Raw genomic sequence first — 25414 nt, 5'->3', positions numbered from 1 at the left:
GAACATGGCAGTTTACAGACACTTCCCATCCAATCTAACGGAGCTTGAGAAGAGCTCGAGCTGCCAGGAAAAATCGGACAAACTGACAAAATCCAGATGTGCAAAGCTTTTGAGACTTACCCAAGACGACTTCAAGATGTAACTCCTGCCAAAGGGGCTTCTACAAAAGTATTGAATTCATAGTCTGAATATTTATATGAATAAATTTGTTTTTTATTTTTAATAAGTCTGCAAACATTTCTGAAAACATTTTTCAAGTTGTCATTATTGGTTACCGAGTATAGATTGATAGGACATTTGCCTTTTTTTTTTTTTTTAACCTTTTATTAAGGTTGATGTATACAAGTGTCTGTAATATATATATATATATGTCCGTCAGGTTGCAGTGTCTCTACCATTCCAAAAGATGGCACAACAAAGATATGTATTAATAAAATGCATTCCAACAGATGGTGCTTCAGAATTGTTAACGCCGCTTTTGCGAATCCTATACCAAATACAACACAGACATATGCATTACATTTGTCATTCCAAAAGATGGCACATCACAAACACTTGTTGTAATACATTTCATTACTACACATATTTATGATGTTCCATCTTTTGGAATGATAAATGCAATGCATTTTATTACCACATGCATTACAAAATACATTCTAATAGATGATGTATTACAAATAAACACTGACGCTGAAGTCGATTACTTAGATTCCAACCCATCTTAGATGGGCAGCACAGCTAGATTAAAATTAAATCTACAACACAATAACATATGTAGAAACGTAAAGGGGTCAGAATACTTTCTGAATCCACCGTATGAACACTAAAAGCTGTAACAAAAAGTACCTTTAAAAGCTTCATCCAAAGATAAACACACACATTACTAAAAACTCTTGAAACTGCAGAGGCCAGATGTATAATTATACCATATAAATCGCTTAAACAGAGAAACAAAAACCTGTAGCTACTATGGCTCGCCACTACAAGAGTCACACATATATTAAATGAAAAGATACTTATATTTAATAGTACTACTCACCATATCTTCAATGTCTATGCAAAGACTGGAATTTTTACCCATCTTGTTGTATACTTCATTCAGATGGCTGTAATTTTCTTTGCATTGCTTACAAACATCACAATAATTGCCTGGCTAAAAAAAAAAAAAAAAAAACAAAGCATGGGAAAATGACTATCAATAAAATTCAGGACTTTATTGCAGTATGTTGTAAAAGGATAATGTAAAAAATACTTCCAATTTTTAGTAAAGACAATGAATAGAAAACTTAATATGTGCACCGTATCAATGCTCAAAACAAGTAAAAAGAGAATTAGAAAGTTACAAGCAACTATGAACTTATTCTATGCAGGTTAACAGAACATTATACTCATTAAAAGGACAAATCAAGGTACATGTTATTCCCCATCCTGTATTATTTAGTCTTTCAATCGTGCCTCTGTATATATAATACATACTTTACTTTTTTAGAAGCACAGAATATAACATACAGTACAATAATTCAGAGAAACCACTGCATTTAACCATTCAAACTTATGGAAATAAAACTTTCCAAGAGTACACTTAAAAACACAAATATCCAAAAAAGAGATATATTTTTGTCATATTAAGTATAAACAAATCTATTGACAGATTCATTAAATTGGCATTATGCACTAGGCTTGGAATACAACATTCATAAGAACTTATAAATGCACTTTAAGCACTTCCAGGTACTCCTTTAAAGTTGTAGTAGTTCAAACATGTCAAAACCAATACCTGGACCAAGAGTTGTACTGCATACTCAACCATCAGATATAGTCTCATCTTGTGGATGTTGTACAAAGTGAACTGGCATTAATGAAAAACTGCTGCAACGTGGTCAGTGAAGGACCACCTGGTAAATTCTAACGAAAACTACTTTGGCTTCAAACAACCAATGAACATCACAAATTTAGTGTTTAATGATTAGTTTTACTGCGGTGGGTTGGCACCCTGCCCGGGGTTGTTTCCTGCCTTGTGCCCTGTGTTGGCTGGGATTGGCTCCAGCAGACCCCCGTGACCCTGTGTTCGGATTCAGCGGGTTGGAAAATGGATGGATGGATGATTAGTTTTAAACAATCAAATATGCCATTTGGTACATTATACAATAGCTGAGCCACACAAATGTCTAACTAATGTAGACTTTTTGAAACATTAAAAAAATCTGCACAAACTGAGCTGCTTAATTTGAAAACTGTGGACTAGCCATGTGTGCACAGATAGCCAATTCCATGAAAAGTTGCTGCAACAATTGTGGTTACATTGCCTGTGAAAAGGCTAAAATGAACAGTCTGGTATTCTACCACAACCTAAAGGCATGTAGATTACATTTTCTAATAACTCTAAATTGAGTACGTGTGGATGTGTGTGAGCATCGCAACCTGCCCAAGGATGTTTCCTGCCTTGTATCCAGCAGGGGGCGCTAGCTCCCTTGTTGGAATGAGTACTTTTATAATTGCAGCTTGTTACATAACCCAAAACTATAATTACATATATATAATTATTTTCGTATTTGAAACGGAAATTACGTATGACCACACGATATGGAAATTACCTATGACCACAGAACATATTATAATACAGGAACTAATTACTTCATTTGTGGACGCCATTTTTATATCGTCTTTACGAATTGTTATTATTTGCGTGCGCCCCGCATAGCCCTCTCCCACCCCTCCTGTCTGGACTACAGCACTGAGCCATCTGCCGCCAGGCACGTTCTGACAGAGAAGTTTTATTTATTCGTCCATGTGACTGTTGCAGAAACTGCCACATTGTAACTTTTTTTTAGTTGGCAGTACTTGATAGTAGAAGAGATGAGGAAAACAGCTTTGCGTCTTTCTACTTTTTATCTGTGCCGAGCTGTAAACAATGTGAAGACGAGACCGCCTTCAGCTGCGAAGGGTCGTGAGAACAAAGTGGACGCTGGGAGATGCGGAATGTCAGGCTGCTCCACCGAGTCGAGAGCTTCGCAGTTTCGGGCAGCGTCCTCTCTTCTCGCACTGTTTGTGACACTTCAAGTCCCCCGTTGGCTCCTGGGAGAGTGGAAATCTTTGCCAATGACTGTAATCGGCGCCATCGAAACAGGACTCCGTTTGTAAATTGCCCTGCACAACTACTTACTGTCCCTTAAGGTGAGTTCAGGTCACTAAAACCCCACAACATTCAAGGTTGCTGTTGTGATTAATTATTTTAACAAGTAAATCACAGGCATGTAGTGCAAGGTTGTCAGGCAAAAATTTGGACGATCACATAGAAAATGTAATTTCTATACCACAGCAATCGTGTAGCACCTTTCACAAGGGATCTACTACTTACCTGTTGTGTTATAGTGCCTTTAAAATGTAGGTTTACCCGAAACCACTCCAGTAGTGCTCAATGTATCTTTACTTCTTAAATGTTAATGTTTTACTGTTTAATAACTTATAGACTACATTTTATTTTTTTCCCTTGCACTCAGTGAGCGAAGCCACTGGGTAATCAACTAGTCTTTATATATAATATGCTACCATGGCTGTTCATTTGTCTGTCCAGGATTTTAAATCACCTGTAGCTCGCTAACCGTTTGACCCAGAATTTGGTACACATATACTATGTGACGTCTACTATCCGCTTTCGGGGTGATGATTGACCTCCAAGGTTATTCCTCTTTTTATTTTATTGTAGAATCAACTCTCGGCAGCGACTAGCAGGGCGGCCGTTCTCATCCCTACCACCTTCGCGGTCACTTCCCCTACCTCTTCATATCTTAAATCATTCTTGAGGCAGATTGAGGACTTAAGTGCCAGTTTAAGTGAAAAATGAAAGAAAATGTACTAAGTAATTGCAACACAAACACTGACTTAATCAGTTTTAATGTGAAAACATGCCAATGGAAGAAGAGAAGAAGTGGGCCGCTGCTCAGGAAGCAGCAAACACATCAACTTCTGAGCAAACGAATGCTAAACATACAGAGAAGGAGGATGAAAACTATGAATGCTCAAGTCAAGTGTATTCTCAGCACGTTATTGTGCAGTGCACCGTTACTGGCATAGATATAATAGTTACTTGTATAGATATAATATAAAAAGGTGATACCCCTCCCTTAGTGATACGGCAGTAAGAAATCACATAGGAGAAAAAACTTAGCTTTCTTTAATTACGGTTTACACTGCATAACAAATGAAGGAAGTCATGACAAGACCCAGTTCGGGAGTTGGGGCCCGATGTACAGAGCCTGCCGTTTTCGTCGCTGTGTTGGAAGGATTTTCCGGATCGGATGAAGTTATCTCCCATCCGTCCATTGGCTTCAAAGGTGTGCCGGACAATGTTCCAAGGCTTTATATTCTTTCATGTGCAGGCCCCCACTTAGGTGAATCATGCCATTCCAAACAAGGCAAAGAGGATACAGTTTCATGTCGAGTTTGACACACAGAAATAGTATACAATGGTCATCAGTCTGACTGCCCATTTCACAGTTGTCCTTGTCTTGTCTTAAAATGCTTGCTTAGCAGTTCTAAATGATGAGCCCCTGTGCTAAATCTGTGTCCACTGTGCATGTGAGTAGAAAGAAAAGTAGATTTATAAAATATTTTTGTTCAGAGGACAGCGACATATTAAACTTATGTTACACTTGTGTCCAGTGCAGCCGGAATAGGCAACCGCTCCTAGTGACCCTGAACTCAAGAAGTCAGATAAAAAACTGATGAATGTTTGGATAGACAACTTTATCCTTATCCATTACAATCAAAGGATAGATCCAAAGCCTATGGATTAATCAGAATAAATGGCAAAAAAGGAAAAAGTGTTTCTTCTACAATTTTATTTTTCTTGTGTTAAACTCAGTTACTTTCTATACTTCCATCCATCCATCCATTGTCTCCCGCTTATCCGAGGTCGGGTCGCGGGGGCAGCAGGTTGAGCAGAGATGCCCAGACTTCCCTCTCCCCGGCCACTTCTTCTAGCTCTTCCGGGAGAATCCCAAGGCGTTCCCAGGCCAGTCGAGAGACACAGTCCCTCCAACGTGTCCTGGGTCTTCCCCGGGGCCTCCTCCCGGTTAGACGTGCCCGGAACACCTCACCAGGGAGGTGTCCAGGAGGCATCCTGATCAGATGCCCGAGCCACCTCATCTGACTCCTCTCGATGCGGAGGAGCAGCGGCTCTACTCTGAGCCCCTCCCGGATGACTGAGCTTCTCACCCTATCTTTAAGGGAAAGCCCAGACACCCTGCGGAGGAAACTCATTTCAGCCGCTTGTATTCGCGATCTCGTTCTTTCGGTCACTACCCATAGCTCATGACCATAGGTGAGGGTAGGAACATAGATCGACTGGTAAATTGAGAGCTTCGCCTTGCGGCTCAGCTCCTTTTTCACCACGACAGACCGATCCGCCTGTCGATCTCACGCTCCATTGTTTCCTCACTCGTGAACAAGACCCCGAGATACTTGAACTCCTCCACTTGGGGCAGGATCTCGCTACCAACCTTGAGAGGGCGCTCCACCCTTTTCCGGCCGAGGACCATGGTCTCGGATTTGGAGGTGCTGATTCTCATCCCAGCCGCTTCACACTCGGCTGTGAACCGATCCAGAGAGAGCTGAAGATCACGGCCTGATGAAGCAAACAGGACAACATCATCTGCAAAAAGCAGTGACCCAATCCTGAGCCCACCAAACCGGACCCCCTCAACGCCCTGGCTGCGCCTAGAAATTCTGTCCATAAAAGTTATGAACAGAATCGGTGACAAAGGGCAGCCCTGGCGGAGTCCAACTCTCACTGGAAACGGGTTTGACTTACTGCCGGCAATGCGGACCAAGCTCTGGCACCGATCGTACAGGGACCGAACAGCCCTTATCAGGGGGGCCGGTACCCCATACTCTCGGAGTACCCCCCACAGGATTCCCCGAGGGACACGGTCGAATGCCTTTTCCAAGTCCACAAAACACATGTAGACTGGTTGGGCAAACTCCCATGCACCCTCCAGGACCCTGCTAAGGGTATAGAGCTGGTCCACTGTTCCGCGACCAGGACGAAAACCACACTGTTTCTCCTGAATCCGAGGCTCGACTATCCGACGGACCCTCCTCTCCAGGACCCCTGAATAGACTTTTCCAGGGAGGCTGAGGAGTGTGATCCCTCTGTAGTTGGAACACACCCTCCGATCCCCCTTCTTAAAGAGGGGGACTACCACCCCGGTCTGCCAATCCAGAGGCACTGTCCCTGATGTCCATGCGATGTTGCAGAGGCGTGTCAACCAAGACAGTCCTACAACATCCAGAGCCTTGAGGAACTCCGGGCGTATCTCATCCACCCCCGGGGCCCTGCCACCAAGGAGTTTTTTGACCACCTCGTTGACCTCAGTCCCAGAGATGGGGGAGCCCACCTCTGAGTCCCCAGGCTCTGCTTCCTCATTGGAAGGCATGTTAACGGGATTGAGGAGGTTTTCGAAGTACTCCACGACCCACAACGTCCCGAGTAGAGGTCAGCAGCGCACCATCCCCACCATATACAGTGTTGACACTACACTGCCTCCCCTTCCTGAGACGCCGGATGGTGGACCAGAATCTCCTTGAAGCCGTCCGAAAGTCGTTCTCCATGGCCTCCCCAAACTCCTCCCACACCCGAGTTTCTGCCTCAGCAACCACCAAAGCCGCATTCCGCTTGGCCTGCCGGTACCTATCAGCTGCCTCCAGGGTCCCACAGGACAAAAGGGTCCTGTAGGACTCCTTCTTCAGCTTGACGGCATCCTTCACCGCCGGTGTCCACCAACGGGTTCGGGGATTGCCGCCACGACAGGCACCGACCACCTTGCGGCCACAGCTCCGGTCAGCTGCCTCAACAATAGAGGCACGGAACAAGGCCCATTCAGACTCAATGTCCCCCACCTCCCTCGGGATGTGGTCGAAGTTCTGCCGGAGGTGGGAGTTGAAGCTACTTCTGACAGGGGGCTCTGCCAGACGTTCCCAGCAGACCCTCACAACACGTTTGGGCCTACCACGCCTGACCGGCATCCTCCCCCACCATCGAAGCCAACTCACTACCAGGTGGTGATCAGTTGACAGCTCCGCCCCTCTCTTCACCCGAGTGACCAAGACATGTGGCCGCAAGTCCGACGACACGACCACAAAGTCGATCATCGAACTGAGGCCAGGGTGTCCTGGTGCCAAGTGCACATATGAACACCCCTATGCTTGAACATGGTGTTCGTTATGGACAATCCGTGACGAGCACAGAAGTCCAATAACAAAACACCGCTCGGGTTCAGATCGGGGGGGCCATTCCTCCCAATCACGCCCTTCCAGGTCTCACTGTCATTGCCCACGTGAGCATTGAAGTCTCCCAGCAGAACGAGGGAGTCCCCAGAAGGTATGCCCTCTAGCACCCCCTCCAGGGACTCCAAGAAGGGTGGGTACTCTGAACTGCTGTTCGGTGCATACGCACAAACAACAGTTAGGACCCGTCCCCCCACCCGAAGGCGAAGGGAGGCTACCCTCTTGTCCACCGGGGTAAACCCCAATGTACAGGCTCCAAGTCGGGGGGCAATAAGTATGCCCACACCCGCTCGGCGCCTCTCACCGGGGGAAACTCCAGAGTGGTACAGAGTCCAGCCCCTCTCAAGGAGATTGGTTCCAGAGTCCAAGCTGTGCGTCGAGGCGAGTCCGACTATATCCTAGCCGGAACCTCTCAACTTCGCGCACTAGCTCAGGCTCCTTCCCCTTCAGAGAGGTGACATTCCACGTCCCAAGAGCCAGCTTCTGTAGCCAAGGATCGGACCGCCAAGGTCCCCGCCTTCGGCCACCACCCAACTCACACTGCACCCGACCTCCTTGGCCCCTCCCATAGGTGGTGAGCCCTTTCTATACTTAAGTTGTGTTATTTCTCAATGGCAAACTTACATAGGCTTCATCTAGTACATTCTATTTATATGGTTTGAAACGGTTTGCCCTCCACACCTTACCAACTGCAAGGCAGATCATAAACTGAAATACAGTGATCCCTCGCTATATCGCGCTTCGCCTTTCGCGGCTTCACTCTATCGCGGATTTTATATGTAAGCATATTTAAATATATATCGCGGATTTTTTGCTGGTTCGCGGATTTCTGCGGACAATAGGTCTTTTAATTTCTGGTACATGCTTCCTCAGTTGGTTTGCCCAGTTGATTTCATACAAGGGACGCTATTGGCAGATGGCTGAGAAGCTACCCAACTTACTTTTCTCTCTCTCTTGCGCTGACTATCTGTGATCCTGACGTAGGGGGTGTGAGCAGGGAGGCTGTTCGCACACCTAGACGATACGGACGCTCGTCTAAAAATGCTGAAAGATTATCTTCACGTTGCTACCTTCTGTGTGCAGCTTTTAAGTATGCTGCACGGTGCTTCGCATACTTAAAAGCTCAAAGGGCACGTATTGATTTTTGACTTTGTCTGTCTGTCTCTCTCTCTCTCGCTCTCTCCCTGCTCCTGACGGAGGGGGTGTGAGCTGCCGCCTTCAACAGCTTTGTACCGGCGGTGCTTCGCATACTTAAGAGCCAAACAGCCCTATTGATTTGTTTGCTTTACTCTGTTTCCTTTGAAGAGGATGATATGTTTGCATTCTTTTAATTGTGAGACAGAACTGTCATCTCTGTCTTGTCATGGAGCACAGTTTAAACTTTTGAAAGAGAGACAAATGTTTGTTTGCAGTGTTTGAATAACGTTCCTGTCTCTCTACAACCTCCTGTGTTTCTGCGCAAATCTGTGACCCAAGCATGACAATATAAAAATAACCATATAAACATATGGTTTCTACTTCGCGGATTTTCTTATTTCGCGGGTGGCTCTGGAACGCAACCCCCGCGATGGAGGAGGGATTACTGTAGTCTTCAGTCAGAATGACAAAAAATAATTAGAATATTCCATTCTCAATTTACCTTTTCTTAGTTATAATAGAACCTCCCATAGACTATGCACTAATACATAAGCAAACATTTTAACATAATTAAGAAAATACTACTGTCAAATTAACATAACCTAACAAAAAAATGGCTCTTACATATCCAGCCCCTAATTGTTTATGCTGAGAGAAAAGACAATTACTACATTACTTGGGTAAGAGCCTGAACTTATTTATGAACACTTAAATATAATCTTAAATGTAAATTTACAAAGACAAGTTTAAGCACACAAAATTTAAAACCTATCATTTCAATTAGTTGTGGTTTCTTGGAGCAGACAAATCTCATTTATTAACGGGTCTTTCCAGTGCTGTTTTTCTTTGCAGACAGGTAAAAAGAGCAAGTACTAAACATTCTTCAGTAAGAGAAATATTCATTTGTTCTGGTCCTTTTGGCCCCTTGTGTTCTGGCTTTAGCAGGAAGCCTGGGCCTTGAATCCATGTCTTGAATCTATGGTCAATCCTCTTGATGCTTGGTCTGCTGGATTTAATGCTGATGTGCCATACCTTCAGTGTTAGGGCTGAGAGTGCTCCCTTACCACTGTGACTCTGTTGGCAGCATAGGTTTTGTAACGAGCACTTTCATTTGCAATGCGCCTTAACAGTGATGCTATTAGCCCAAAAGGTTGGCAGGGGAATTTACAGTTCACGTTTTAGCATCTAATCTATTTTCACTGCTCCCACAGCATCTGTTAATTCTTGCATTGGTCTAGTTAGAAGTTTCAGTGGTGCCACTCTTGACATTCCTATTAAAAATTAACAATCTCTCTTACATTTTTCTAAGTTAAAAAAGATAAGAAGTAGTGCCATATCCATCTTCAGAGGAGTCTCCAAAATTATGCATTTGTGCAGATTTTACGTGTCCAAACCCTGTGGGTTTGATGCGCCTGCTTACATTGTAATCCACAAGTAGCTGCAAATTGTCCATCCATTTTCTCCATTGCTGGACATACATAACATCCACTTCTTCATCCCATTCATGCTTCTCCTTACACAGGTCTCTTAAGATAAGCTTATCAGGCAAGACAACTGGTGCTAATAATCCAAGTGGGTCACATACTGAACTGACAACTGACAGAATACTACATCTTGTAGTCGGCTTATCTTATAACTTTATCTGGAACTTGAAACTGTCAGTTTGTGTGCACCATTGAACTCCTAGGGCTCTCGCAATCAGTCCTTTTGCTCAATAACTGTCTTCAAGTATGGACAACAAGACTGTTCTGCCATTACTCACATTCCAGTAACGGCACACTGCACGATAACGTGCTGTGAATACACTTGACTTGAGCATTCCTAGTTTTCATCCTCTCACTCTACGTTTAGCATTCGTTTACTCAGAGGTTGATGTGCTTGCTGCTTCCTGAGCAGCTCTTCTTTTCTCCACCCTAGCGGCCCACTTCTTCTCTTCTTTTGTCAGCATGTTTTTGCGTTAAAACTGATTACTAAGTAATTGCAACACAAACACTGACTTACATTTTATTTTATTTTTCACTTAAACTGGCACTTATCTTCAATCTGCCTCAAGAATGATTTAGGATATGAAGAGGTACGGGAAGTGACAGCAAAGGTGGTAGGAATAAGAATGGAGCCTGTACGCATGCGCCGAACAGCCCCCCTGCTGGCCGCTGCCAACAGTTGATCCTACAATAAAATAAAAAAAAAAAAAAAAAAAAAAAAAAAAAAAAAAAAGAGGAATAACCTTGGAGGTCAATCATCACCCCGAAAGCAGACATCACAAAGTATATGTATACCAAATTTCAGGTCAGTAGGTCAAACGGTTAGCGAGCTGCAGGTGATTTAAAATCGTGGACAGACAGACGAACAGCCACGATAGCATATTATATATAAGGATATTAGTCAGGTGAAATCCTCCTTTGAAACACAAGGGTTCTCTGGACAATTTTATGGCTTGTTCTTCGGTAGCAACGGACTACTGACAGTCATCAACACAGAAATTGTGAAGCACAGTGTTAATTGCTTCTTTGGAAACTGTGTCTCTTGCATCCTCAACTGTTCTTTATAAAGCATAAAAAGCTTTTGAGTGAAGTAGCAGCACCAAAGAGATACAGTGTATTTCACTGTAATTCCTCTAGTCTGTGATTCAGTATCTTCATTTGCAACCTGTACTCAGTAAAAAAAAAAAACTGATTTAACATCTGCTATTAATGCTACTGGCAGCTCTCTGAATCTGGTAAGAACTCCAATGAGAGTATTAGTTAAGGCAGGGCCTTTCAGGAACTGTTCATTCAGTTAAATCCCTTGATAAGTGGCTGTATAATCAAAAACACACTAATATTTTTCTCGGATGATATCCTGCATGGTCAGGAATGTACCACACTCTGTCTTCATTGAGTGATAATTGCACAGTGGGTACTTTAATAGCATATCACTTATCTAAGATGTCCTCATGGAATGTTAGGCTCTTTTTAAGTTTTCTCTTGTGGCCAATGGCACCCTGCTCTGCAATGCAACAATTGTTTACCATTTTAAGTGTCTCATCTTTCAAAGCCAGATTTAAGCAATAGGGTCCATCCACTAATTTTGCAGACTCTAAGACTATGAGCATGAACTTATTGCAGCTGTGCTCTGAAAGTCTGTATTGTATTGCTGGAGTAACATTTGTTCGGTTTCCATTATTGACACACAACTGACTGTATATCATTGCAGTCTTTCATTATCTGACCACTTTAGCAGATCACTTACAATCCATCGAAGAGTCATCTTCACAACATAAGGACCTTCACCTTTACTGTGTATGACTTGCCTTGGCTCCAAGGCTATAAGGATATTTGCACCCATTAACAAGCCCACTTCTGCTTTTATCTGTTCTTGATGCACATCAGTATCCAGCTTGGAATTAATGCATTATTGCAAAATGTTTACCAATAACAGTCATCCAGAAAATAGCCTGGGCTGCACTGGAATTGTGAGCAACTTACTGTCATCATGGAGATGCTCTCTCTTTGTTGTGTCTCAGTCTTCTGGATAATCGTTCAGACTTTTGTGAGGATATATTTCAATCATGCACTAGGAATGCTCCCTTTAAAGTATTTATATTCTTTTCTCTTCGTTTAGACAGTCAGAAAAAAAGAGGGCTTTCAGTCTTTTCAAAAGTTGAACTCTGATCAGCTAATGTGCCAAAGCATGCGAGCATTACAGTGCCTGTTAAGACTTTCAAGTTGTCGATGAATTCTTTTGTTGTGAGCCAACGTAAAGATTAAACAGGTAGTTTCAAACTAAAAGTGTAGCTGTGTCTTTTCCAGGTTCCCAAATTCAAGCAGCAACTGAGTTAGTAAAGGAGGATTTCAGCATGAGTCAAATGTGTAACAAAAGAAATTTCTCAGTCCAAAAAAGTTTGTTTTAAAAAGTTTACGGAAAACTTAAAAAGGAACAAATCACAAAAATTCAGAAAAAAGTTATTACACATGCATGATAAATGGCATAAAAAGGAAAAAGGTTTCCTCTATGATTGTATCTTTCTAATGTTAAGCTTCAGTTACTTTCTATACTTAAAGGTTGTGTTATTTCTCAATGGCAAACTTACATAGGCTTCACTTAGTACATTCCATACTAGATGTAGCTACACTGCCTTTTTGATGAAAAGACACTTGACGATGCAACCACACTACTGTTTCAAGTTTATCACCGCACTCCTTCTCTCTCATCTCTTTCCAGAGGGCCTTCTCTTTGCGCTCATTGGTTTGTGCCAATTGTTCCCATTATGCTATCACTCCTGCTGGCCGTCCTCAATTACATAGTCAGCTTGCACAGTCACCTTCCAATCAGGGCTCGGCGCTGCACCGCCACATGCTCGGTAGATCAATGCCAAGTCACTACATTACTAAAGCAAATCATGAGCCAACAGTGTGTGGGAACATTACTTTGAAAAGTAATTTAAATTACTGTTTTTTGTAATGTGTAAATGTTTTTGAGTTACAGTACATATTACAAAATGTAATGCATTACAAATACTTTGTTACTCTCTGTTGCAATTTCTTTTTCTGTATGAAAAGATGAACATTTCAATGGCAAGCATTTGTTACTGAATCTTAAGTCCACATAGGATCCTTAAAAAAAATGACCAAAAACACAGATAAATCTGGTAAATTTCTTGCATTTTAAAAATGTATTTAGTAATTCATATGAGTTGAATGCTGATAACATCCAACCTGTTTTTCCATCCTCAAAAATAAGCCCCCACAGATTTACAATATCAACACTAGCTATGGTGTCACCGGATCACACTTTTTTCAAAATATCTGTAGCAAATAGCTGGATGACAATTAGACTGATTTTTTATATTTAGTTTTCTGTTATGCCGGGCATACCCTGCAATTTTTACAAATCGGGATCAAGTGACTATTCACACTGCACAATTGCAAGTTTTATGTGTGTTCACAATGTGTAAGCACATTTGGTCCGATTAAGACCTCATGACATGGGTGTTCAGACTGTGTGTGTACATGGCCCAGACGGACAGTTTTTATCCATAAAAAACCCAACAACATAGGCCACAGGTTTCTTAAAAAGTCAACGTGTCAATGGACAAGTGGATAGCTGAGGCATAGAAAATGTAGAATATTTAGTAGAGAGAATTAGAGGTACCGATGTGTGTATTTCAGGTTTTTTCAGTAAAGGTTTCCTAAGATACTTTTGTATTTTGGTATTTAGTTTTATGTAAATTGCAAAATTATATTTACGACTTCTAAAACAAAATGTGAAAATGAGAATGACGACAATGCCCACTGTACCATATACTGTGATCAATGCACAATGAAATTTTATAGCAACATCAGAAAATCAGGTTGTGAGACTAATCACAGTACAAGACAGCCGACTGAAATTTCTGACATGACAGAAATTCTTTCTATTGTAACACAGCCCAACTGTGAAGATGGCATTGCAACCCCCTCATACTGTATGTGAAATGATGGTTGATGAAGTTGAAATGAGGGCCGACTTACAAAAGTCACTTGGCGACTGCAAATTAGTCTTAAAATCATGCCCAAAAAAAAAAAAAAAAATCACACATTATATGCCTGGCTGCACAATTGTGCCAGGCAATGAATTAACATAACATGTTTTATTTTTGTCTTACACTCAATGCTGCTGGGATGATCACTACCTCCCTGTGATCCAAAAACAAGGCAGATTAAATTAATCTCTCAGCACATGTAGGACTAAATGTATACCTAAGATTTTTATTCTCTTTTTTTTTTTTTATTTGACTGCACACTATGCAAGAAATTAGCTTCTTCCTCACTAACTGTCAACAAACAAATGGAATGCACTTGTGCGCAATGTTATGCAGCATTAGGCAACGTCTTAAAAAGGAAATACTTGTGTGATATAAAACAACTTTTCAATTTTTATAAGCTCTTACAGTAATGCAGCAACAAAACTTTTTTTTCAAGTATTGTATTAGGTTACTTGTAACATTACTTTCAAAAAGTGTTGTCAAGAACCAATTTCATTTAAAATTTCTACATTGGGCATTTTTCATGGCATCCTCGTTAAAAATTTGAGGGTCAGCCTACTCACGGATGGCTTTATCTGTCAGTATGTAGGTAGGCAGCAAAAGAATAAACACTACAATTGAAACAGAGTAATATTTCGATATTAAAAGAGTGAAAAGAAAAAACAAAACTATTATTACCAGGTAAACTCATGATGTATGAGCCACACTAAATACTTCTAGCACTAGAAACAAATGGGTGTACTCAATGCAGCATGAGAACAGAAACACACTGTAGTTTAGTAGTTCCATGTGGGATCAAATAGAAAAGGAAAATCTCCAGGTTTGCGTCTCCTCTGAAAGTTTTGTCAAATTATTTCAATAATGAAAAAATTTAAAACCCACAATCTTTATCGTTATAGTAGCCATACATTTATGACGTTACTACTACTCTTTTGACAACCCAAATCTATAACCACCTATTATAAATAGAGTTAGTAACAGAATAGAATGTTAAAGATGTAAAAAATGCTTTCTATGGTAAGACCATACTTTATTTGCTCAGAAACAGACACTAGACCAATTTGGAATTGCTAAACACCACAAAATACATGTTGTTGTAATGATGGAGAAAAACTGACCACCTAGAGAAAAACTGGTATAAATGGGAAAACATGCAAACTACAGACAGATAAGAAATGTGTGGAATAAGAACCCTGGACACTGCATTAACAAAGCAGCAGTGTTGAATGCACTGCTTGGCCACCCAAAAGAAAAAAAACAGCTACATATTAACAAGAAAGATCAAAAACGCCAAATAAATTTTTAAAGGTTCTGGCACAAGTAATTAATGTTTTTATTACAATACAGTAAGACTGAGTTTATTAACAACAAACAAGATGACCTATCAGTCATGGCTGCAAAGAAAACTCTCTAATTTAGCTAAGTGTTCATAAAAAGCAGTTTCCAGTGAAAATGTAAAAATTGATTTATAAAAAGGTTTTGTTTTTTGCAGTAAGAAAACAAAATTATGAATGAAAAATGATCTACTTAGGCATCCCTTTAATGTACTGTAAATACTACAGTATACAATATTACTCATATTGTCATGTGACACGACCTTAACAAAGGCTACTTTTGGTCTTAATAACCACTTTACTGATGTTTTGAAAGTGTGAACAAAATCAGAAGAAACCTTTGTTAATGTATTTTTACATAACAGAATTAGAGCAATAGATGCATCTTTGTAGTACATACACTCAAGTGTTACCTTTAAACTTTCGATTGACCTGAACCAACAAATATTAATCTCATTTTGCAAATACAATATAACTTGGATCCTTCAAAACTGATCTGTGAAGTATCAGAAATTAATATTATAAGTTCACACACTAAATGGTTATCTGAACCACCAGCTCCTCCTCTATAAGTTATGTAAAAAACATTTCCAAACATTACATTTCTGATTATTTTAACAGGTTACTTTTCTATGAATAAGGCCTCAAAGCCTTAAGAAAATGCTAATATGCTAGTGACATCAACATCTGAAACTTAAAATGAGGTTGAGGTTAGGAGCATGCGCTGATACAGCGCATTGCCGCACCCACCACATGACTCAGGATCCAGATTAGGACCCGAGTGCAGCTATGCAACGGGTGACACCTTGGCACCACACTAGATCAGATGGAGTGGAACAGTGCGAAGTTTTTTTATGGCAGCTGGAGTGCCAATTCTGCCACCAACCCCCAAGTTTTTCCCTGCAGGTTGGAGGGCCTACATGCAGGGCTGGATGCAGATTAATGTCATACCCAGGACGGAGCAATTGCAGGTTAAGGGTTTTGCTCAAGGGTGCTGGCACAAAATTACATTAACCACTATGCCACCATTAAGAATTTGTTTAGTTTTCATTGTTGTTTAGGAATATTCTGGTTTTACCTGGTTTAAAAGACCTACCGCCACATAGCTATTGAGAAATAATGTGGTTTGCTGTAATGTGTATATTATAAATATTCTGTGTTAAAATATTTTCAACGAAACGATTACATTTATTTGATATCAATGAAAACAATCATAAGAATTAAGGTATACATAAATTTAAGAACCACATAACATTTAAGAACTTGAAATTTTAAAATCAGAACACCTGGAACTTAAAAAAAAAAAAAAAAAGTAAGAATTGCCATTGTAAGATGTACAAGATTAAATTTACTTGTTTTTATACAATTCCTTGACTCAAAGTTTGAGAAAAATATTGCCCTACAGTATATTAGTTAAGACAAATGTATAGGAATATTATCTTCAAAAGCTCGATTAGACAAAGTAAAATTTGGTATGAAAGGAGACATAAGGAGACAAAAATAAATAAATAAATAAATAAATATGCACTGGGTGATATAGGTTACCTGCTGATAAGTATCAAAGCAGCTCTTCGTAATCTGAAGAACATTCAAAAAGTAAAGGGTATCATTCTTTATCACGGTGTCACTTACACAATCTAAAAAGATAAAAGTACAAATATAAATTAATATATTTTTATCTTGAAGGATGCTCAAATATACTTTACATTATAAAATAAATCCATACAAATAAGAAATGTCATTACTTCAGAAGTCCTGGAGTGTGTTGTTTTCTTTTTTCTTTAATCAGAGCAACAATATTCATTTGTGCTTTGTAATACAATGCTGAATATATTAGGCACAGTACATATCAGCTACTTTAAAGGCAAATTTGTTTGTATTCACAAAAATTATGAAACTAGTTAAATTTATACAAATATGACATAAAAACAAAAAAAATGAGTACTAGAGGTATTATGTACTACATACACTGTTAGCATGGTGATGCTTTAGTAGTAGTAGTATTGTGACATGTACAGATGAGTGCAGAGGCATGCATTATTTTTTCAATATTTGTTTATAGAAAGATCTATATTGTTGTCATTGAAATATTTTTGGTTACAAGGTCTGAAATCATTTTTTCTTGATGTCAAACTTTTTATCACCAAAAGCAGGAACAGTTCGTAAAAATTTGACACTCTCTTTATACACATCCTGATTTTTGTAAATTGTCTTTACTGTATGGTACACCACAATGTACTGTATTTACCGAGCATTCTTCTTTTATCAATCAACAATCATAACAGGAAAGCTAAATTTATTGAGTTAGCATGTAGTACAAACTGCATTGTCTAAGTGCTAGACCTGGTTGCTGCCTTTTCAAAACTTAAATTCCAAATTAATAACATATTTGTAAATTATCCCCATCATACAATGTGTATGCAGACACAAAGACCAAAAGATGACTCTCTGCTTTGATTATATGTGAAAAGACTGTTAACTTGAGGAGAACAGTCATGCCAATCCAGACATTTCCTATATCCCCTTTGTAATCAAAGCACACCGCTCCACCCATAACAGCAATGATGCACCACTCAATAGGAGGGCCATGTATGCTTACAGAAACAGGAATTTGTCCAGAAATTAAGTTTGTTTTTTTTTTTTTTAAGCACTCATGTTATTTTGACTTGTATGTAACTGTGGATGTTTAAAACAGCACACCTGTATTACAGTAAGAACTGCTGCACAAACAAATTCCTTAATGGACCTTAATGCAAGTATCTAGAGGGTCTTTTTCAGGCATTATGATAAGATAACGAACACTAAATAATCTGCAACGTGGCTGCAATTTTGCATGTATTGTGCCAAATGTAGATAGTGAGGCAGATGACAAGTATATTAACAAAGCACTTGATTTGTATGCTGTTCTACAGTGCTGGCCTCATCTAAGATCATCAACTTAGTATAATGACCAAGAAAATGGGATGGACAGTACAAATGTGTAAAATGAGTGTCTTCTCATTTACACTAAGCAATTATTCTGCGTCAAGAAATAAGCTGGGATCCAACTGAGAAGGCTTCAGTGTCTCATAAGGGTGCTCTCTAGATATCTCCCATATGAATCACTTTACAAAGGTAGGACATGATGGAGGGAACTCAACTTTCAGGTGGGCCAGAAATTTCTCGGGAAACACTAGTGACTGATTCTAAAAAGCCTGTTGTGTTCTTTAATGCGTTTAGAACCTCACCAGGTCAAACAGAAGAAAGAGAAAGTGCCAAAGAAAACAGCCATTGACTCATTCGAAAAAGTAGCTAATTGTTTATTCAGCTATTCTATATTTTTGTTTTAGAAACTTTAACTTACTTTCACACTCAGATTCTTCCCAGAGCTTATGAAAAAAATCATTAAAGACCACAAAAACCTGCAGCCGATCTGACTTTAGAAGGATTTGACTGCAGTTGTCTGTAGATCCTTTATCCTGAAAAACAGAAATAAATGTCAGTATACTACTTTTTAGCAAGTGGCCTAACACTGTATAATTGCAAAGAGCAAAATCAATTAAAAAAATGCAGTATTCATTAATATTCAGCATGAGACAATACACTTAGCTCATGATACAAATCAAATTGCAATTCAGGCTTCATTACCCAATATACCCAAAATGTCACTTTCATAAAATAAATGTACTGTATGTCTAATAATAAGTAATACTATACATTCATAAATCAAAACACTGCAAAATAACTTCAATATATTGTACTAATATACAAAATTTAACAAGTTTTTTGTAAGCTTTTATTATTTCAGTAACAATAATTGTAGATATTAATGAAAAATATTTGTATTGTAGTAACATGGGTCATATGTTGATCAACACAAGCAAGAAATAATTTCATTGTACTGCACTTGTGACAATAACGACCCTATCTATAAAGCTATTGAAGCACAAATCCAAATTTTGTTTTCTACATTAACATCAGCCATTGCTCCAAAAAGAGGCTGTCCTTTTACTTCCTGCTTAAATGCCTTACTGAGCTGTTAGCTATGGATCTATAAGGAACTTAAGTTACACTTCCTTTAAAGCAAAATGTGAATGGCAATACTGTACTATGCAGGACACTGAGGGCGCACCACTGTGACATTATCCACTGCAGTTGAAAACACTCTATTAATGTATACAAACACAACAGAGACAGACATATCATGTGACAGAAAAATAATCATTGCATATGTGGATACTTTCTCCCCCATCATGCTGTTCAGAGCAATTAAAGACACAGTATTGTAATATTCCTTCTTGCTGTAATCTACCAACTGTTTCTGAATATCTGTGTTTAGTTTACAACATTCTACGTTAATGACAAAATAATCTATGAGAATAAAGTGGAAATGTCAACTTTAATCTCGATGTATAGTTTTTTTTTTTCTTCACTGTGTCCGTATTTTTTTTTTCTTCACTGTGGCCCTAATACGCTTCCGTAGGGCTATACCACAAATAGCATTATAAACGCAAGTTGCAGTTTTATTATTTATGTATATAGCTTAGCTTGAAGCAAGGTCCATATTAATGCAGTTTGCCTTAATGATGGTTCAGTTGGTAAACATGTAATCATCAAGTTGCACTTGTTTTATTTTATTTTATTTTTATTTGGTGAATAGTGTGTAATGCACCTGGGCTTGAAGTCTTGGAAGTAATAATAATAGTGCAACTTCCAGTAATACTATTTATTTTATTGTTATTATTTATTAGTTTAAATATTATGCAGTTTAATGAGAGCAAAGTTGTTTAAAAAGTCACTTTAACATGTCAGTGGACAGAGATTGTTAACATTAACAAAGCGTAGTTGGTTTACAAAAAATATTTAGCAATACAACTTTTGACAAGCACCTCCGGATATTTTACTAAGTCTAAATGCCTCTTTGGATAGCTGAAAATATGTTGTCAAAATTTTAGTTTAAGTTGTTTGCAAACTTTGTTCAATAAAAAGGTTCTATATTTTGACTGCATCTGTCATACAGTGTGATTCCTTCTCTTCATTAGTGCCACCCCCTTGAAAACTTTATGGGGCCATGCAAACCTGTATTAATACTTGTGTGCACATTAAAATGTTTTTTTGTACAATGTACAATTCTCATGACAGTGGAATTGGTTAATCTTAGCCAGTAATTGCAGTGGAAAATGTGGTTAACATCCACTCATGCATGGGAAAAAAAATATCCAATACCGTGAAACTGGTATAATTTTGAAAAATACTGTGATATAGAATTTTGGTCATACCACCCAGCACTAGTATAAGCGTTCATAAATCACCTTTTACAACTTGCAAATATATTTGCAAGAGTGTTGGCCCTAAGGACACTGAAAGAATGGCTACAGAAAAGTGGGGCTTTTATATGTTAAATAAATTACAACACAGTTCTTTGAAGCAAAAGGCAGGGGCAACACCCAAAATGTCTTGGTTGTACTTTTAAATCATTGTAATGGTATCTTGACAAAATTAAAATGTATCAATTTCTATCAAAAACACGAACATTTCTGGGGATGTCTAAACGTTTGACTAATTTACACACTGGTAAAACTTACATCTTTATTAGTTTATATTGTTTGTGATGTGTGCATGTGTACGCTTATGAGGCGATACTGCTCTCATTTGGGACTTTTCACAAAGAATGGAAACAATTACGAACTGATGGAAGTTGTGTACTGTACACTAATCCTACAATTAGAAAATATAATTAATGTCTACGAATTGGTTTAAAAGTGGGGCCTTGAGGACACAACACCAGCGATTTTAAAATAAATATGGTCACACAAATGAGGTAAGTAAAAGTAACTGAAAGCAAATGACTGAAAAACTACATTCTTAACCCAAGTTAATGTTAAAATAACACCGCAAATCGAAAATCGGTATTCATTCTAGTCAGTTAATTAATATAATGGGATTTATCAAGACCTACTGAACAAAAATGAGTAAGACTGACAGATCGACCGAGCTACTTCTGGATTGTGGAATTGGATCCATAACTTTAGTTAGCGCGCTTTCGTGAATATTTTTTTAACTGTATCGTGATGTGCACTAATGAAGTGTTAAACGATGCAACATGGGATGAGTCAGTGTCATAAGTAAAGTTTCTCATCTGCGTTAAAAAGAGGAACAGCTGGTCTTGATGGAAATCGCTAATGGGAAGTACTCGGACCAACTTTACCAAAGTATCTGACTGGGTTATTAAAAGAGAGAAAACCCTACAGAAGCATTTAAATCATCTCTGAAAAGAGACACCATTGGAGTGGTCCGAAGTCTATAAAATGTAAAGAATCACGATTACTTTTTTAAAAATCCACGCTTAGTTATTCCGTATCGAGTGCACTTACCGGTAAAGAGATGATGCGGTACAAGGATTTGTAGTCATAAAACTCCTTGTAACAATTCAAACAGACCCCGACTGGCTGGGCATATCTCAAAGTACAGTTCACAAATGCGTTGCATTTCTGGGTGAGGTTTTCGGACAAAGCTTGACAATGGCTGTCGTCTATCGACAAAGGGAAGGAGTCAGAAAAGCCAGTTGCTGAAAGGCTCAACTCTGACAGAGACACGCGTTGTCTCCACTCCGCTACAGGCAAGCCAAGTCCGTCAGGCTGCAGTGCTTTTGAAAGGCCTATGTACACTGCTAAGATAATAAAGTCTGTAAACCGCATTTTACTCTTGTTGAGACAACTGATTTGCGCTGTTCCGTGCTCTGAGACAGGCAACTCAGGACAGCATTGATGCCAATTCACTTCCTGTTTTCGAGAGGCGCATTTTATCACGTGAGCTCTTCGAGCGATCATACGACCGACCATGGGCAGAACCACGTGACAATCCTCTACAGAGCCTGTGGCGTTTTGCTTTTCTCTCTGCTCTTTACGCGCCTCCGGCAGATTTATTAGATATAGATTTTTCGCTTTGATTACAACACTCGCTCATTCAGCGTTACTGTTATCAACTTTTTGAAATTTAAAGCATCACAATAGCATTTTGTATAAGATATGGCATTTTATCTAGCCATCTTTTAAACTCCATTAAACGTGTGTTTTCATGGGAAGGGCGGCTATTCCAGCAACACCGAGACCAACCCGGAACAAACACTCACTACGGGCACAATTAAGAGATGCCTAAAAATCTTAACAGACACAGGGAGAACACGCATATTTCACATTAAAAATGACTATGCCCAGATTCACGTTCAGCCTCCTCAAGATATGAGGCAGACCTGCCTACTACTGTCACACCATTTTGATCTAGAGCATATTAACTTAGTTTTATGCTCATTTTTGTGACGTTTCACTGTGGCTCCGATCAGTCAAATTGAGGATGGTCAGTTTCTTCTGCCACTTACACAGTGGATTGCTGATTAAATCATCCTTTGGGCCTTAATAAACAAGCACGTATTCTAGCCATTCATCACTTGTTTGAGCAGCTGATCACTTACATCTTTTTAACTCTCAGGCCTGGGTTTAGACCCCATGAACTTCTAATCTATAGGAAGCCCTGTTTGGAAAGTGTTAGCAGAGAATAAGGCTGTACTGTATAACAAATGAACAATGCAAGAATGCCACCAAGATTGGTGATAAATCCATTATGAGAGTAACAAAAGGGTTGCTCTATTATAACTTCAAAAATATACCTTAAATTGTCAGAATGCAAATGGGATTTTACAGGTTGACTACACAAGCCATCATACAGTATACTTCATTTACAGTCATGAATGGCACAATCAGAAACAGATTACAACAAAATCTAAACAGAAATTTCAAACTCATTTATAACTAATTTGTTTATTAGATGCATGCTATTATATTTAATGAAAAATATAATCTAGTGCATTTTTCTGCACATTGTAACTACCTGTGTATTTATTTGACTAGATACACAGCACCCAAGCTTGTTTTGGCATTGTCATTGGCTATAGCGAGCAGTTAAAAACAATCAAAACATCATTTATTCTTTCAATGTTTCTGCAGACTAGTGTTTATGCGCAGAATTTTACACATGAGTTATGAGGCATTTATACTTACACTAGCTGTGTTATCTGGCTTCACCTGGGAAACTGCATAAGACAATGGACTTTGGTTATAGTGCCATCAGTTGCATCAGATTTACTATGTAACAAAGTGCTTTCCTGTATGTTTTTTTTTTTTTTTTACAAAGGGCTAATATTATTGTCAGGCAGTGTGATGTTATGGTTAAGGCTTTGGACCTAGGAATTCAAACTCTTCGGTTGTGGGTTCAACTGACAAAAGATTCCATTGAAACTGTGCGGCCACAAGTCCATCACTTCACTAACTGAGCATCAATTGGAAATATCAATTGTATTTTAAGTGTTGTGAGTTACCTTGGATAAAGTCATCTGCTATGTAATAATAATAATATTAGGTTACTGGAGCGGCTTACTCTTTAACACGCTATTTACAATTGTCCATAAGGAAAGTATTCCAACCATAAATTAATTCTTGCTTTTTCTGATTTTCCTAGTAACTTGGCTTTTGTTGATTGTCATTGCAAAACACAACTTTACAGGTAAGTATATTCTTTTAAAGTGAAACAGGCAATCAGCAGGAATAACATGAAATCTGAGTATTATCATTTTTAGATATTCTCTTGTTTACGTTGTTCACTCAAGTATTTTTTTTTTGTGTTTTTCATCAGTTGTATTTTCAAGTTTGAATTTTTTTCTTGCCATAGCCATAGGCAGACAATTAAGTTCTAACACATTGCATTTTACTTTAACTTATTTCAAATAGCAATGACGTTCACAGGCTGCACATTTAGGCAGTCCAGGTAATGAATTGAATGTTTTCACTTTTGGCGCTGTTTTGTGCTTGAAGTGGAAAAAAATAACTGCCAGTACTGCTTCTTGAATGAACTGGGGTCCCCATTTAAAGTGTGAAAATGCAAATGTACATGTAAAGAATTTTGGAGAGCATGGGGGGTTTATTAACAAATAAAAAACATGAAAAATACAAGTCTTTTAGTCTCGTCCATTTTGAGAGATGGACGTCTGAGACGGAACTCTGTTAGCAGCTGTGTTATTTTTCCTTTTTTTTTTTTTTTTAAAAAAAAGTAAATATCCAGTATTTACTTAACCCGAGGGGCTTCATTACAGCGTATACAAGTATATCTAAGCATGACTGGCAGAAAAAAGGCTCAGAAAGAAATGGAAGAGATAGCTAAAGCTTCATCTAAGTCTAAACAGGCCTTAAGTTCAAGTTCAAGATACTGTCTGGCAGAGACTGACCTGGAACAGATAGGCAAAACAATGGATCTCCCGTGACCTGACACTGCAGCATCACCTCCACCCGAGAGCAAAAGTGGGAGCAAAAATGCAAGTTAGCTGGGCCAGGAGACTTCGTTGATTTCAGAAGGTTCATTGGAACTGAAAAAGGCCTTACTTTCCGTGCTGCAAGCTACCCATCAGGGGCCAGCGGCATTGACTCTGACTGGGCTTGCTACTTCATTCGCGGAGCAAAAGAGAAGACCAAAATGAACAGTTCAAGCTGAACGTAACAATCGCTGCAATAACTACTACATTCAGGGAGGGCATAAATGAGATAAAGAGCAATATAAAGAAGAATACAAAGGATAGAAGGAAAGACAATGAATGGATGATGAAAAATATAAAGGACATAAACATGACAAATGAGAAGCTGTTTCAGGATATTAAAGACTCAGAGAAGTAAGTTATTGTTTTGAGGTAACTTTTAAAGCTTTGAGAGAAAAATAGAGGAAAAAATAAAGGAACATGTGAGTAAGAAGAAAGAGAGTAATCTATTTCTGATCTATCCTTTTCATCCCCACAATTGTAAGTGCCAACACAACAATAGGCTTCAAAGCCATAACCTCTTGCAATATTGGAAATTCAAGTTAAAGCTATCCTATGTAATAATGTACAACCTTAATTTAAGATTATAAAATGACAACAAAAGTTCAGAAGCAATGTCTCTGTGACCAAACAGTAAATTCTTTAAGCTGGAATGCCAGAGGTTTCAATCAAGAATTAAAGTGAAAGAAGGTATTCTCTCACCTAACAGTTCTAAATGCCAAGATAGTAGTTTTACAGAAGACTCACTTAATCAACAAGGATCAGTTTCGGTTGCAAAGAGACTGGACTGGCCAAATATTCCACTCCAGC

At 39.0% G+C, this 25414-nt stretch overlaps 1 protein-coding gene across 1 annotated transcript in view; it reads right to left on the bottom strand.

Moving 5' to 3' along the window:
* ostm1 (osteoclastogenesis associated transmembrane protein 1) overlaps positions 1-22047 on the bottom strand; it is a 42226-nt gene extending 20179 nt beyond the window's left edge. The window contains exons 1-4 of the mRNA XM_028797623.2: positions 21618-22047; positions 18608-18722; positions 16810-16901; positions 1040-1153 (exon numbers count right to left, since the gene is read on the bottom strand). Coding sequence (XP_028653456.1) covers positions 1040-1153; positions 16810-16901; positions 18608-18722; positions 21618-21941 — 645 coding nt within the window. The 5' untranslated portion in view covers positions 21942-22047. The remainder of the gene's footprint in view (positions 1-1039; positions 1154-16809; positions 16902-18607; positions 18723-21617) is intronic.
* Positions 22048-25414: the final 3367 nt, after the last annotated feature.

Source organism: Erpetoichthys calabaricus, chromosome 3 (genome assembly GCF_900747795.2).
Source record: "Erpetoichthys calabaricus chromosome 3, fErpCal1.3, whole genome shotgun sequence".
NCBI lineage: Eukaryota > Metazoa > Chordata > Cladistia > Polypteriformes > Polypteridae > Erpetoichthys > Erpetoichthys calabaricus.
The sequence above is the reverse complement of the archived record's forward strand: the minus strand, read 5'-3'. Positions and strand labels throughout refer to the sequence as shown.